Source organism: Colletotrichum lupini, chromosome 8, assembly GCF_023278565.1.
Source record: "Colletotrichum lupini chromosome 8, complete sequence".
Lineage (NCBI taxonomy): Eukaryota > Fungi > Ascomycota > Sordariomycetes > Glomerellales > Glomerellaceae > Colletotrichum > Colletotrichum lupini.
The window spans coordinates 1,264,151-1,279,071 of NC_064681.1; the positions used below are offsets into that span (position 1 = coordinate 1,264,151).

A 14,921-nucleotide genomic window follows, 5' to 3' on the forward strand; every position below is an offset into this window, starting at 1 on the left:
ACGATTCGGCGGGTGTCCCGTCAGCCGGCCGTCATTGAAAATGGCAAGTCCAATCCTGTAATAAGGACAGATACTTTTGCTCGGCGAAGGACATCGTCGAGGTAACGTGTTATGCGCAAGGAAGGCACAGCATTGATACGGGTGTTATCGGCCTCCCGTGGATAGGGTATGTGAGAAGCCGAGATGTTCTAGGCATCTGGAGTGGTCCGAAATGTGCAAGGCGTAAGATGCGAAGGGTGAGCTGATATCGTCATGGTGGTAGCGGCAGCTCAGTTGCCAGGATGATTGCCCGCAATAGGTGCGAGTCGAGTAACGACGGGACGATGATGGCGTGCCGGAAACCGGGTACCTAGTTTGGCCGTGGCTGGGAAACAACTCCTCATACTGTGATGGTGCCGCAATAGAGAGCTGCATTTTGGGGCCAACCGTCGTGGGAAGAAGGCCAGATTCTCGAACTCTGAAGCAACGCGGGGTTAGGAAAAAGCTGTGATTACCTACCTATCTCTGTCCAAATGCAAGCTGAGCGCGCGACGGATCATTCTCGGCTTATCTTCAACAATATGATTGATTCATCGGTCAATCCTTGGCCGGGGTTGGGGCTGATTTCAGGTGGTGACAGTCTGCGTTGAAGTGTGTGACGGTTCAAGGTTGATAATGAATTGGGGAACCTGGTACACCGTACGGTATCAGCCAATAATTGTTGGAGAATGGGCATCAGCCACATGCCTCCAGGGGCAAGCCACGGTTGCCTTGCCAAACCAAAACCACTTTACGCGTCCCACCTTGGGGCGCGTCGCCTCGCGTTTTTGGATGGCATTTGGTCCCCTCCTTTTTTTCCTTGTCACTCACACTCTCTGCGGCCGATTACATTTCCCCTCCCCCCCTCGACACTCCAGTATTGACGCTTCTGCACCCTCCCTTGTACCTCATGTTGTCAATTACTTTTGCAAACCTACGCCTTTGATACCCTTTTCTCCCAGTTCAACCAAGTCTCGACTCTGACGACAATTACCGCCATGGATTCCTTCATGCTGCAAGATGCAGCCGCCTTGGACCGCGTGCGCGCAGCCCAGGAGTTCCTCGATCCCCGTACGTCTGCTCTCGCATCACCGTAGGGGTCTTTGCGCCTCTGAATGTTGCACACTAACCTGGTGTAACCACAGAAAATGACTCTCAAGGACGCAGTTACAGATCAGCCATCATCTTGATGTTGCAAAAGCAGCAGAGAAGACTGGTCGTCAACCTCGACCAACTACGTGCCCATAATGCCGAGCTTGCCTCCGGAATTCTTCAAGACCCATTCGACTATAGTCTTGCCTTCAATCATGCCCTGAAACAAATCGTCAAAACACTGCCCCAGTCCGGCGATGCGGAAAAGTTGAACGAGATCTCCTACTACTGCGCATGGGCTGGTAGCTTTGGCATGAATGCCTGCAACCCTCGCACGCTATCCTCTCAGCACCTAAACAGCATGGTGTCCCTCGAAGGCATCGTGACGAGATGCTCGCTGATCCGACCCAAGGTTGTCAAGAGTGTGCATTACAATGAGAATAAGGATGTTTTTCACTTCAGGGAGTACCAAGACCAGACCATGACCAACGGAGTCACCACATCGAGCGCCTACCCGCAGGAGGACGACGAAGGCAACCCGCTTACTACCGAGTACGGCTTCAGCACGTATAGAGATCACCAGACCGTTTCTATTCAGGAGATGCCCGAGCGTGCCCCGGCCGGTCAGCTGCCCCGTGGCGTGGATGTGATTCTCGACGACGACCTCGTCGATAAGGTCAAGCCTGGCGACCGCGTGCAACTCGTCGGTATCTACAGAACCCTCGGAAACAGAAACACAAATCATAACAGCGCCTTGTTCAAGACTGTCATCATCGCCAACCACATTCTTCTCCTGTCATCGAAATCGGGCGGTGGTGTCGCCACTGCCACCATAACCGACACGGATATTCGAAACATCAACAAAGTAGCAAAGAAGAAGAATCTTCTCGACCTTCTTTCCCAGTCACTCGCGCCCAGTATTTATGGCCACGCATACATCAAGAAGGCAATTCTTCTGATGCTGCTCGGTGGCATGGAGAAGAACTTGGAGAATGGCACCCATTTGAGAGGTGACATCAATATCCTTATGGTGGGAGATCCCTCTACAGCCAAGTCCCAGCTCCTTCGATTCGTGCTCAACACGGCGCCACTAGCAATTGCTACCACCGGTCGAGGTTCATCGGGTGTCGGTCTGACAGCCGCAGTGACTTCGGACAAGGAGACGGGTGAACGGAGACTAGAAGCCGGAGCTATGGTCATGGCTGATCGTGGCGTGGTATGCATTGACGAGTTCGACAAAATGTCCGACATTGACCGTGTTGCAATTCACGAAGTCATGGAACAGCAAACCGTCACGATTGCCAAGGCTGGAATCCACACTTCGCTCAACGCCAGGTGCAGCGTTGTTGCAGCTGCTAACCCCATTTTTGGCCAATACGACACCCATAAGGACCCTCACAAGAACATCGCCCTACCAGACTCCCTCCTGTCTCGTTTCGATCTGTTATTCGTCGTTACCGATGATATCGAGGATACCCGGGACCGGCAGGTGTCGGAGCACGTTCTGCGCATGCACCGTTACCGTCAACCCGGGACAGAAGAGGGTGCGCCGGTGCGTGAGAACGCCGGCCAAGCCCTCGGCGTTGCCATCAATAATCAAGCCGATACCCAACGCCCGACCGATGTGTACGAGAAGTTCGATGCGATGCTACACGCTGGTGTCACTCTTACCACTGGACGCGGCGCGAACAAAAAGCCTGAGGTGCTCAGCATTCCTTTCATGAAGAAATACATCCAATATGCCAAGACCAGAATTCGGCCTGTCTTGACTCAGGCCGCATCGGATCGCATTTCTGACATTTATGTTGGCCTCAGAAACGATGAAATGGAGGGTAACCAGCGCAGAACCAGTCCTCTGACCGTCCGTACTTTGGAAACTCTGATTCGTTTGGCAACCGCCCACGCCAAGTCCCGACTATCTAATCGAGTAGACGAGCGCGATGCCCTTGCGGCCGAAGCAATTCTCCGTTTTGCTCTGTTCAAGGAGGTGGTCGAGGACGAGTCGAGAAAGAAACGTAGGAAAACCCAGACTACCGAGTTTGCGTCATCAAGCGAGGAAAGCTCATCCGATGATGATGGCGATGATGGAAACTTCAAGAAGACGACAACACGGACACCCGTCCCGAGATCCTCGCGATCGACACGAGGCGTGGCCCGGCCTCGGCGAGCCGCTGCTGGTGCCAGCAGCGCCAACGAAGATGCCCCTGAAAGCGACGCGGATACCCCTGCTGAGCCTGATGTAGTGGAAGACGCAGGAGAGGATATCTACGAGGCGACGCCACGGAGATCCCGTCGCCGCGGTGATGGCACGGCCCCTTCAAGTGCGGCACCCCAAACGCAAACATCGTTTGCTTCATCCATGCCCGCTTCTCAGCTGCCTTCTCAATCGCAAGACACTGGCGAGGATGACGACGAGCTGGCATCGGGAGCAGCTGGCCTCGCCATTGTTGACGAGCCCATCAGTCCCCAGCGGCTGACTGTCTTCAGAAGCGCCCTTGGCCAGCTACTCAACTCGGCCCTGTTCGACGACGACTCTGCCAATGTCAATGCTGTTCTTGAAGCCGTGAACACTAAGTTGCAGTCACGTAGCGGTAGTGCCTTCAGCAAGGAGGAGGCCGTCAAAGCTCTTAAGAAAATGGATGAAGCCAACCAGATTATGTAAGTTCCCCCACCTGATTTCTCGTCTTCTGTTCTTACATGACTAACCGAGAAATAGGTACACCGATGGAGAGCTTGTCTACAAGATTTAAGGTCCGGTGGCATGATGTGGGATTGTTTGTGATATGACATCTGGCGTTGGTGTTATGACGGGAAGGCGTCGTCCCTAAGAGACCTTGCCATGTAACGAATGGAAAATCCATCTGTCGTAGTTCTTGCGCAGTGGTCTGTAAGGTGTCAGATCTAACGAGTCGCACTTGACGTAAATCTTTTGTCATTATCCGTCTACCTGGTTCTATGTTTATCACCACAGATGTAGCATTTTCCGTGAACTTTACTGCGTTGTTTGGAGACGGGCTCGGAACTCCGCAACCCGGTCCTCTACCCTCTCGCCGTTCCATGTCTCCTCGCCGTCCTCATTTCTGGCTAAGATTGGTACGCCAACTTGCTCAATAGCGAAGCTGGCAGCTACACTGCCCCATACTGCAGCTTCCTCGACGCACTTACCCCTTGCAAGAGCAACGGCGAGCCCGCCCAGAAAGGTATTGCCGCCACCTGTTGGATCTACCACTCTCGCGCTGTCTTGATGAACGGCCGGGATCCACTGTTCGGTACCAGAATCTACCTCGATCTCCTCGCGAATAACAGCACCTTCGTCATCTTGAAGTAGACCGGCGAAGAGTGCTTCCATGTCGGTGTCCGGCTGAAGGCCGCCCCTCGTATAATCCTTCTTGCGACGCTTTGAGCCTGCCCCGTCGCCAGTAGCGGGATGGCGTTTGCGGCCGCCGTTGCGAGCAACGTAGCAGCCCTTTTCCCCGGCGCGGACAACGAGCGTGAAAGACGATAAAGGCATGCTTGCGAGAAGTTGCTCGCAGGATCTCTCTACCGCCGCTTTCGAAATCTCTCCTGTTTTTGGGTCCAAGCCGTCGTCACCCATGAAACCCGCCAGCTCCGAGTGATTTGGACTGAGGATGTCAATTAGGGGAAGGCAATTTGTACAGTTGAGAAGTTCATCCGGTGTGCACAGGTCAGGTACGGGTTCCCAGATGAATATTGGTTTTATGTACGAATCGGGCGGGCACACGCGTTTGCGGGCTGAGGTGATTTCGGTTACCAAGTCTCTGCACCTGGCCGGAGAGCAGATTAAGTGAAAGGTCTTGGAAAGTAACAGATGAGGCGTCAGGTCCTCTGCAGTGAGACGCTTCTTAGGGGTGGTGTACTTGAAGGCGCGCTTCTCTGCGTTCTCGTATCCGTTCCATCCGCGAGTGGTTAGCCGCTCTGGGTCCTCGCGGAACACGACTGATGTCTCCCAGCTGTTGATGAGTTCAGTCAAGGATTGCGGAAAGTCGGAACCCTTGTCGACGATCCAACCGACCGATGAGGCATCCGGGGCCGGCGAGAAGAGACGGGCTCCGAGGGCACCGTATGAGCCGGCACCGCCGAGAATATCATAGACGGACGGCGTAGGTGGCAAGAAGTGTATCTCGTCTAGTAATTGTCAGCTGGGAATCATGCAGTGAGGGTGCACAGCGGGCTGATGTTGAACTCGTAGAGACGGGACATCAGTGGAGAGGGGTTTCTAACTCACCTATGATGAACATCCCTAATGTCACAAAGTCAATGGCAGGTAATGCCTTGAATTCTTCGTCAGTGAGTCGCTGCTCCTTCGGCGACTGTGACTCTTCTTCGGCCATGGTCAAAGGTTCCCAGTGAAAAGGATTATTGCAATGACGGATCAATGTCAGATACGCAATGAGTGGCGTAAAGATTCAGACTGTACGGAGTATCAAATGAGATATATTCCGTTAGCGGAAATGCTGTGCTCCGTGACAGTGGCCACTATTGTGAGAAGGTAACAATTAGACAACTGAGTAGTATCTTTGCAACCAGCCGAAATGCCGTAGTAGGACAGGTGAATCTGAGTGTGATTTTGGGAAGTGAAGGGCTTTTTGAAACTAGGTTACACCCACTTTGCTGTGTGCTATGGGTTATTGGTCGCATCAGTATCGGCGAGAATGCACAATGCAAGCACGGACGAAGCGAGGTGGCTCTGACGGGCCGATATGTTTTTCGGGGAGGTGAGGTGCGGTGAGAGGGCACCTCCCTCATGAGACTTTGCGGGCGATAAAGGTTGGGTTGAGAGACAGGCCCGAATTTATGGCTGCCAAGGAAATTGGAGATGCAAAACGAATTGTGGAATTGTAGCTCGAGTGAGCCTCAAGATCAACAACAAACAGTTGAGTAGCAGCGCCATCCATCTTCTCTTCTAATTTACCCACCCTCTCTAAGCAGATGCTATTTTCGACCCGTACACTAGAGACCGCCGTCTTCTACCTTATGGGCGGTTGGTACCTGAAATGATCTCATGTGAAATCCTGCAGATAAGGCAGCAGACATAACCACACGTTAGACCGGCACGTGGCAAGGTGCCTGTGGTAGAAAGGGAGAAAGCTTCCAGAAGCTTATCTTGCCTTACTCAACTCACTTGAGCCAAGAGGGGCAGCCCATTATGGGCCCTGATTCCGGTCTCGGCACACATGGTGTGACTGACAGCCAAATAGCGTCGCAAGTTGTGACCAGGCACATACAGAAGTTACAAGGTGACAAGAGGAGCTCTTTATGAAATTGGCTAGTCGGTCCAAGTCTATTGCAAGACCTTTCCGAGGTTGAGGCGAGGCAAGGTGAGCCATACATGTGTAGCTGCCCACACATGCTGCCTTGGCGTGACGATGTACTGAGCAAGCTGTTAGTGATTTTAAGTGACACTTTCTGTTGCCGAACGACTTTGCTCGACTATCGCCGTCAACAGCCGCTTCTTGGTTACGTATTCACGGACAAAGTGTTGACTCTGGCGACAGCCTACAGAGTATACGTAAGCCGGAGTTCGTTTACTGAGCAAGCTGATTCCGAATCAAACGGCCTTTTCAGAGTTGCCTAGCATGCTGACCACCGTCATCTCATGGTATGCAAGTGCAGATTGCACTGAATGAGCGAGACTGAGCAGATGAACGGGAGTAATCCCATGCGCAGGAGATGTAGGATTGATCTTAAGTTTCAGCAGACACCTAAGCTTGGTCAATGGGGTGAGATTTCTTCCAAATTAGAGGTTGATCTGTGAGATATCTTGCGCAAGCTTGGGTAGCCAAGCTTGACAGACCTACGGATAGGAATAGATGGATAGGCTTGGGACCGGGTGCCTGAATGGAGGTAGGAAATGCCTTAGGCAAGGAACTCAAGGCATCCAAAGTGCGCAAGGCATCCGTTCATCAGCTCTGAACCAGCGTGTGGAGCTACCTTACCTGAGGTACCTTGTCCTGGGACCCCAAGCACAATCAGTTGGGTGTAAGGTACTCCGTACCTGAGTTTCCTTAAGAGGTACAGTGTCTCTAGAACAAAGATACGTACTGCCGCGTCTGTTCCCCCCATCTGGCATGACATTGGATGCTTGCGATAATACCCATTCAAAACACCTCTTCCGCCAACCTCGTAGCTCTCTGCTCAGTTATAACATCTTCAGCGACAGCCGACCCGTTGCTCTTTGCCAGGTGCATTTCGCCCATCCCAGCAGCTCCGCACTAGCTGAAACTTCACGCCCAATCTTTTGGCTCTCCCCCAATCAACCTTGCAATAGTGGCTTTGCTGTGTTGAGCTGTTTCGACAGACATCCTGCACGAAGCTTCGGTTGCATTGAGCTCACTACGCGTTGCAACAGCCCACCCTGCTATTGCCCTCGCTGTCATTGTCGATTTTGTTCTTGCTATTGCATGTCCACCGCGTCTCCCGCTACCGATCTCCGTTCTCTGACGCCCTTCGTCACACCGTCTCTGTCCGTCAGTGCTTACCCCCGGCCCATCGCCGCCGTCCTATAACCTCTCCTGTCGACCTTCTCCTTGCACCAAGCTTCGGCTCCCCCTCCTTTGCCCAACATGGCAACGAACAACATGCATAACCTCACCACCCTCATCAAGCGGTACGTCGACCGAAATCCCATCAGCCCGGACTACTCTGCACCCAGCTCTACGGCAACATCGACGGGCTTCAGCTTGCTGTTGCTCCTATTCTGGGCCCACTGTCAGCGCACTCGTTGCTAACCTCGAAACAAGGCTCGAAGCTGCTACGGCTAGGCTCGAAGATATCGCCACCTCTACCATCGAGCTTCCCCAAGCCGTTCCTGCCCTCAATCAATCCGTCGCCTCGCCGCCTGCTGCTTCCAATGCTCCCGCCCCTCCCCCGCCGCCGCAAGCCGCCGCCGCCCCCCAAGCTCCCCCGGAGCCAGTTCCAGAGTCCATTGAGGAGTTCGATCAATTTATTGCCACATCGGTCGAGAAATATGTCAAAACCAGTCAACAACTTGGAGGCCTTGTTGCTGACCAGGTCAGTCATTTAAATACACTCGCGAATCATTCGTTATTTGGATGTTGACCAGGGTCTCCGTAGGCTGCCAAAGTTCTGCAAGGTTTCCAAGCCCAGCGCAACTTCCTGCTCATCACCACGAAGGCCAAGAAGCCTGATTTGAATGGCGCCGAAATGGCTGTCTACCAGGACCTCCTAAAGCCCATTAATGAAGCTCTTGTAGCTGTCAACAATATCAAAGAGTCCAACCGAGGGTCGCCAGTTTTCACCCAGCTGAGCGCTGTTGCTGAGGGCATCATGGTTCTCGCCTGGGTCACTGTCGACAACCGTCCTTACAAACATGTCGAAGATTCGTTGGGTTCTGCCCAATTCTTTGGTAACAGGGTGTTGAAGGAGCAAAAGGATAAGTGTGTCTGCGCCAATGATCCGATGTGATATTGAAGGACCCATGGCTAATGCGGTATACCATAGGGATGCGCAGCAAACCGAATGGGTGAACGCCTTTTACCAAGTCTTCCGTGACCTTGCCGACTACGTCAAGCAAAACTTCGCTAGCGGCATCCCCTGGAACCCGAAGGGTCAGCCAGCTCAGGAGGTTGCTAAATCGTTGTCCGCATCTGCAGCTTCTGCCGCTGCTCCTCCTCCGCCACCCCCGGCCGGCGGTCTTCCGCCTCCACCCCCGCCTCCCGGACCTCCCCCAGTACTGGATATCAAGGAAGAAACCCCCGGTGGCAAAGGTGGACTGGGTGCCGTGTTCTCCGAACTCAACAAGGGCGAGGCTGTGACGAAGGGTCTTCGCAAGGTCGACAGATCGGAAATGACGCACAAGAACCCGTCCCTTCGTACAAGCTCGAAAGTTGATGGAGAGGCATCAGCACGCGGCAAGAGCCCAGCTCCTGGCAAGAAGCCTAAGCCAGAGAGCATGCGCGTCAAGAAACCACCAAAGAAGGTGCTTGAGGGCAACAAGTGGACTATCGTATGAAAGCCCCCTATTATTATGTTTTGAATGGTATGTCACAGATGGCTAACTTTCATATAATATGCAGGAAAACTTTGAGAAGGAGCCTCAGCCCATTGAAATCGAGGCGTCCATTTCGCACTCCATCCTGATCAGTAAGTGCAGCAACACTACCATCATTGTGAAGGGCAAAGCAAATGCTGTGACCATTGAGAACTCAACTCGTCTGTCGTTGATCGTGGAGTCTCTTGTGTCTACTGTGGACGTCATCAAGTCCCAGAACTTTGCATTGCAGGTCATGGGTGCTGTGCCTGCTGTCTTGATGGACTCAATTGACGGCGCTCAAGTCTACTTCAGCAAGGAGAGCACAGACACCAGGATCTTCTCGAGCAAGTCTTCAGGCATCAACCTCAACGTTATCTCGGGAAAGGACGAGGACTATGTGGAAGTACCGCTTCCATCGCAGATTTGCTCCTACTATGATGAGAGCAAGGGCGAACTCGTCAACGAGATTGTCTCTCACTCAGGTTAAGATGAGTAGTTTCAGCTGTAGCCAAGGAAGGGGGATTAGACTGGGAAGAGCTAGAGTTGGGTCTATTTGTAGGAGTAAACATGGCGGCGGCATCTTTTGTTCCCCACCTCACATAGCCTGCTTCAATCTGGAACTGTGCGGTTTCGATTTGCCTGTTTCAGTCACGTTACATTTACACATTGCCCTGCAACCTTCATACCCGCATGTTCAATAGAGGCAATAGAAAGCTGTCGAAATGATGTGCTTGGTACTACCACTCGAGTAATGGGGAGGTGCAGTGTACATAGGCCCAGAATGAGAAGACTGCGAAGGGGGAAATTCTTCAATATGATCGCGGTGGTGCCGACACCACCGGTCACGTCTATCAGGTTGCCAGAGACGCTTCTGCTGTATCGGTGCAAAGAACGACCGGTCATCTACATGTAACCATATATGAACACACATACACACCCTCACATAACTGACGGAGCGCCGGAGCACCCTTGGGATATTGGTCGACTTCTCTTCTCTCGCCCATATCGCCAACGACAACTCCTCTCTCATCCCCTCTCTTACAAAGGATTTCTATCACCGTTTACAGCTTAGCCTTGGCGGGCTTAATGGTAGGGATGAGCAGGTCGCGCATCTCGCCGGCGGCCTCGTTGAGGAAGAAGCTCATGCGCTGGCTGCCCAAGCCCTTGGACACAACGTTGAAGTTAATGCTACGCAGAGATTAGCTTGTTTCTTAGTTTGTTGGGGGAGGCTACACTGCAGCAGACGACAGCACACAAATCACGCACCTGTTCTCGTTGATCATGTAGGCAATTCCGAACCCGCCGTCAATGACCTGACTCCATCCGTATCCGTTGAAGTACTCTGAGCTAAGCTGTGATGAGGACAGGTACCACGAGGAGGAGTAGGAGAAAGCCGGGTCCTGGTAGATGGCAGGCAACTCCTGGCCGGGCTCGAGCAGCCTCTTCAGACCGAACAGGTGTCTGTCGACACCCTTACCGTCTGAGGCGGCAGTGATGTACTCGAGGTGGGAGTCAATGGCCTGGCGGAAGAGGTCGACCTTGGCCTTGTCCTCGATGTTGGGGTCGGCCATGGCGTTGCACCACGAGACGGAGGCGTCTGACACGGTTCTACATGTTTCGGTACGGCCTTGCTGGAAGCGGCGGGTGGCGGCCGACTCGTATGTAGGCCGGTTCTTGCCGTACATCTTGTGGTATGCCAACTGGATGATCATCTGAACGTAGGCATCGGGCGAGCACTTGAACTTCTTGATGAGTCCCTTGCCGTAACCCTGATACGCCTGAACGGCCAGCTCGTGTTGGCTAATGACATCATGGAAATCTTTTCTGGCGCGGTCGATCTCGGCCTGTACTTCCTTGGTAATCTCGAACTTGACGACCTGGGGTTCGGGCAGGTTGGAACGGATTGAGGGGTCAGAGAGGTCAAGCTTGTTGTTGAAGATGAGGTCGTTGATGAAGTCATTGAGACGGTGGGTAGGGGTTCCGTCCATCATGGAGTGCTCTCCCATGAATCCCGACGTAGCATTATCATTGACAATGAACTGGAGGGGCTTGTCGTACCAACGGTTGGCGCCGTCACCGTGCCAGTACTGATGCGCGCGCTCCTCGAGAGTGACGGGAGCAGCGTCGTCAAGGCACACGACAAAGGAGGATGCCTCAACGGCCTCCAGAGAGGCGGCGTTCTTGGGACTGGCCTTGAGAAGGATCTCGCGTGCATCTGACCAGACGTCACGGTTCTCACTGGTCAGAGCGCCCACGGGAGGGACTCTCTGGGCCAGCTCATATACCTTGTTGAATTGCTGCTCGAGCTCTGAGGCGTTGAGCTGCTTGCCGTCCACCTCGTGCAAAATCTTGAAGATTTGGTTTTTGCGGATCGCAATGATGTACTTGTGGTCCTTGTGGGAGAACTTGGCGGGGTAGTCGGCGGGTTTTGCGGCGACACGGCTGGTGTTGAACATCCATTTGTAGCTGTCCATGCAGATAGGCAGTCTCTTCATGTACTCGGGCTCGAGTGTGCCTTCGTCAACCTGCTTCTTGAACTCGAGGACAGCCGAGGTGATGGCCGCGGCCCTCTTGGCAGGGTTCCTTCTCCGGCGGTCGTCACGATGAGAGTAGAAATAGCTCACGTAGGGAACGACGGGGTCTCTGTAGCTGAGGTATGCCGCATCGTTCCACCACTCGTACAGCCAATTGCGGTGCGCGGGATCCTCTCTCCGGGCGAGCAGCTTCTCCTGGAGCTTGCTGCCGACACCACCGGGCTTGACGAATTCCTCGACGGCCTTTTTGCTGGTGGCGAACTCTGATTCGGACAGAAGGGGGTGGAGGGTCTTGATGTAGCGCGCGGCTGTTTCTTCGAGAGTCGGCACAGGCAGACGGGGTAGAGAGTCCTGGAATCTCAGCATGGCGCCCTTGGATTTGTCCTCAACATATCCTGTACGCAATTCACCATGTCAGTCGGGCGCGGATCAATGCGCCGAGCGATGCGCATCCTCGGTTATTCAAGGCGCGAGCGCAAACGGCTCGAGAACGGTTGGGGAGTCGCAATTTACCTGAAGGGAGGGAACTGTTGTTCCGCTTTGCTGCAGGAGCCATGGCTGCAAAGGTCTGGAGAGAAAGGAGACGTGGTTAGAGAGTGTGAGAGACAGAGCATGAGGCAGAGAAGATATGTGTTTTGTATGAGAGGATGTGAGAGACGGAAGAGAGAAGCTCCCCAAAAGTAATGGATGGAGCCGAAGAAGCGGAGCGGGGTGGGATCAAGGATGATGGCGTTGAGCCGAGGCCAAAGAGCAGAGCAGAGTAGAGAGAGAGAGAGGATAGCGGAAGGGAAGATGCAACAGCGTCAACGAACAAAACGTACCGGACGATTAAAGGTCAGATGTCTCAAAGAAGTCCTTGCCGTGGCAGACCTAGCCTCCAACGCTCGCAATGCGGCCGACATGACCAATTCTTGAAAAGGATTAAACGTGTGGTGGTGTGTGAGTGGTTGGGTGGTGTTAAAATAGTTGCAGTGCAGACGCAGTGGTGGCACGCACGAAAAAAGGTAGCCGCAGAAAGATCCGCGGCAGACGGCAGACGGGCAGGCGATTCAGTCGAGTGGCTTTTGGAGCCGGAGCGGGGGCTAGCCGGAGCGAGCGAGGGACGAGGACAGAGTGACAAGGTGATAGACTGACGGATACAACAGACACCTTCAGACAGAAGGGGAGACTTGGAGTGAAGTGGCTGCTTGTCACAAGCCAAAACGTAGGTGCCACGCGGGAATCCCTTTATTACCAGCAGCAACGTCGACCACAACAGGGATGTGCGGATTCTGGGCTAGCAGTGTGTCTGTAGGTAGGTACTCCGTACTCTGTCAGGTACCCCAAGAGGAGGCTGCTGCGGTTCGGTACGGGGTCCGGCTATGGGGAACAGCTGGGGTATGGGGTGTCAGGTTCTCTCTCGAAGCCGCCGTAAGCCAGGTGCTTCCGACGATGGGGCGGTGGGGGTGGGCTGGTTTGTCGATACCTCGGGCTGCTAATGTGGCAGAAGCGCCAGGTAGCAGAAGCGTCCCCAGGTGACGGGAATGGATGCTGTGTGAGGTTGACGAAGACACTGAGGTGAGGTAGTGAGCCTGTCCTGTTCTCAGAATACCTAAGGTAGGTAGGGCCGCGAGTGATGGCGTGGGATCGCGTCTTGTCGATAAGGCGGCTGGTACTCCGTAGGAGGATGGGCCGGTGTAGTCTAGGTAGTTCAGCGCCGTAGGGACCAAAGTAGTACAGGCTACCAGAGAGGATACATGTACCCTTTGCGATCCAGAAAAGAGCGAAAAGCTATAAGTACTGAGGAAGACCACCTATGTCAAGGGACTGATCAAGAGCGAGGTAGATGAAGCAAGAGGTGTTGAGAAAAGGCAAGAAAGGGAGAAAGAAAGAGCTGCGCTATCTGGCGTCCTCCGGGTAGGTATGTCCCTATGTTATTATGACAAGCCGGACGGGACCGTGGTCCGGAGCACGGTATCAGGCACAATTCATTCTTGACCCTCTCAGACACCAGGTCTCTGACCCTTTTCTCCCCTGGCTTCCGTTTTGCTCAGTTCTCATTCTAGAGGTTTTGTAGCACGATGCCCGAACGTCCGGCGGAGCGGCGGAGATGGACCTTGAGTTGGGGAAAAGGGCACGCGCGGCGCGCCATGCGCTACAGGCCGCATACCGGCGGCTGCAGCACCGCAGAACCCAGACGGCAAGTCTGCCAGTCTGCGATTGAGTCTCGGCCCTCCATACGTGCGCGCAAAATTTACCGGATTCCATATTGACACCATCTTGCACTCGTTCTCCAAATTCCCTCACTGGCTCATTGCCCCTCGGCGCATCGCGGTGCAGCCGGCAAGGTGTCTTCACTACCTTGGTCATCTGGAGTAGAAGCGGTGGATCGGGACTTTGAGCCGAGGTAAAACAGGGGTGAGCAGACGTTAGCTCCAGAAGCTAGGTAGCCAGCCCCATGCACGCAGCTTTTACCCCGTACTTTTCTTCTTTATGTATGTACTACGTAGTAGGTACGTACGATGGTGCCGACCCCCATCAGTGGATACGCACGATACGGTACATACGTAGTAGGTAATGAGTTGTAACTTGTACGGATACGGAGTATGCGCACATCCTTACCCCAGTATCCGTACGAAGACTCCAGTTGATCTCCATCTCTACTATCTGGAGAAATCCCCTCAATCTGTTCTCCTCACAAATAGTCTCCGAGGCCGGAGAATCGTCGGCTCTCTGCCATTCCTGAGCCTAGGCTCTCGGCTGGATTTACCTAGGATGCTCGGTCGAATACAAATGACTACCGGTGCTCATCGCATTCCGTCTCTGATAAGAGACATATCATGATATCAACCGCCCTATTCGTCAGTGCGGAACACACCTCCAATTCGATTCTACACCACTGGCTGAGGACGAAGACTGATCCGGTGAATATCATATGTATATTACCGGATAGGAGGGGAGCCCCAGACGATACCGGACTGGACCATCGGAGGATCGAACTGATCGATGTCCCCTTCCGTTTACCCGGACATCTTGGCATTTCGACAGCTACCTGAGGCGGGACAGTCAGATACTAGAATGCCTCGAGAAAGGGTGCTCCCAAACCTTGGCGGCAAGGCGCTTTCTCTTTGCTTTTACCTTTTTGCTTCACCGGCCGGTTCATGAAGCACGGCCCCACAGACCGGACGCATGCCACACCAGCCTAGGTCACGGCCACGGTCAGGGCCGCGGTCACACGGCACTTCATCTCACAGATTGCGGTTGACCTCAGCGTCCCTAAGCAC

The 14,921-nt window shown here is 53.7% G+C and overlaps 4 protein-coding genes across 4 annotated transcripts; 2 read left to right on the forward strand and 2 right to left on the reverse strand.

The window, feature by feature from the left end:
- Window positions 1–1,016: 1,016 nt before the first annotated feature.
- CLUP02_14859 (MCM2/3/5 family protein) lies at window positions 1,017–3,860 on the forward strand (the record flags this gene model as incomplete). The annotated part of the gene is made up of 3 exons (XM_049293785.1): window positions 1,017–1,089; window positions 1,164–3,768; window positions 3,827–3,860. 3 exons carry the CDS (start codon window positions 1,017–1,019, stop codon window positions 3,858–3,860), a joined length of 2,712 nt encoding a protein of 903 aa, XP_049150931.1.
- A 52-nt stretch (window positions 3,861–3,912) lies between these two features.
- On the reverse strand, window positions 3,913–5,462 carry CLUP02_14860 (uncharacterized protein; the record flags this gene model as incomplete). Its single annotated transcript, XM_049293786.1, has 4 exons — window positions 3,913–3,995; window positions 4,058–4,100; window positions 4,154–5,256; window positions 5,357–5,462. 4 exons carry the CDS (start codon window positions 5,460–5,462, stop codon window positions 3,913–3,915), a joined length of 1,335 nt encoding a protein of 444 aa, XP_049150932.1.
- A 2,232-nt stretch (window positions 5,463–7,694) lies between these two features.
- On the forward strand, window positions 7,695–9,611 carry CLUP02_14861 (uncharacterized protein; the record flags this gene model as incomplete). Its single annotated transcript, XM_049293787.1, has 5 exons — window positions 7,695–7,738; window positions 7,872–8,142; window positions 8,206–8,528; window positions 8,593–9,097; window positions 9,168–9,611. The coding sequence occupies 5 exons, from the start codon at window positions 7,695–7,697 to the stop codon at window positions 9,609–9,611; spliced, it is 1,587 nt and encodes a 528-aa protein (XP_049150933.1).
- Window positions 9,612–10,185: 574 nt separating this feature from the next.
- Window positions 10,186–12,560, reverse strand: CLUP02_14862 (choline/Carnitine O-acyltransferase; the record flags this gene model as incomplete). The annotated part of the gene is made up of 4 exons (XM_049293788.1): window positions 10,186–10,312; window positions 10,391–12,053; window positions 12,172–12,226; window positions 12,480–12,560. The coding sequence occupies 4 exons, from the start codon at window positions 12,558–12,560 to the stop codon at window positions 10,186–10,188; spliced, it is 1,926 nt and encodes a 641-aa protein (XP_049150934.1).
- Window positions 12,561–14,921: the final 2,361 nt, after the last annotated feature.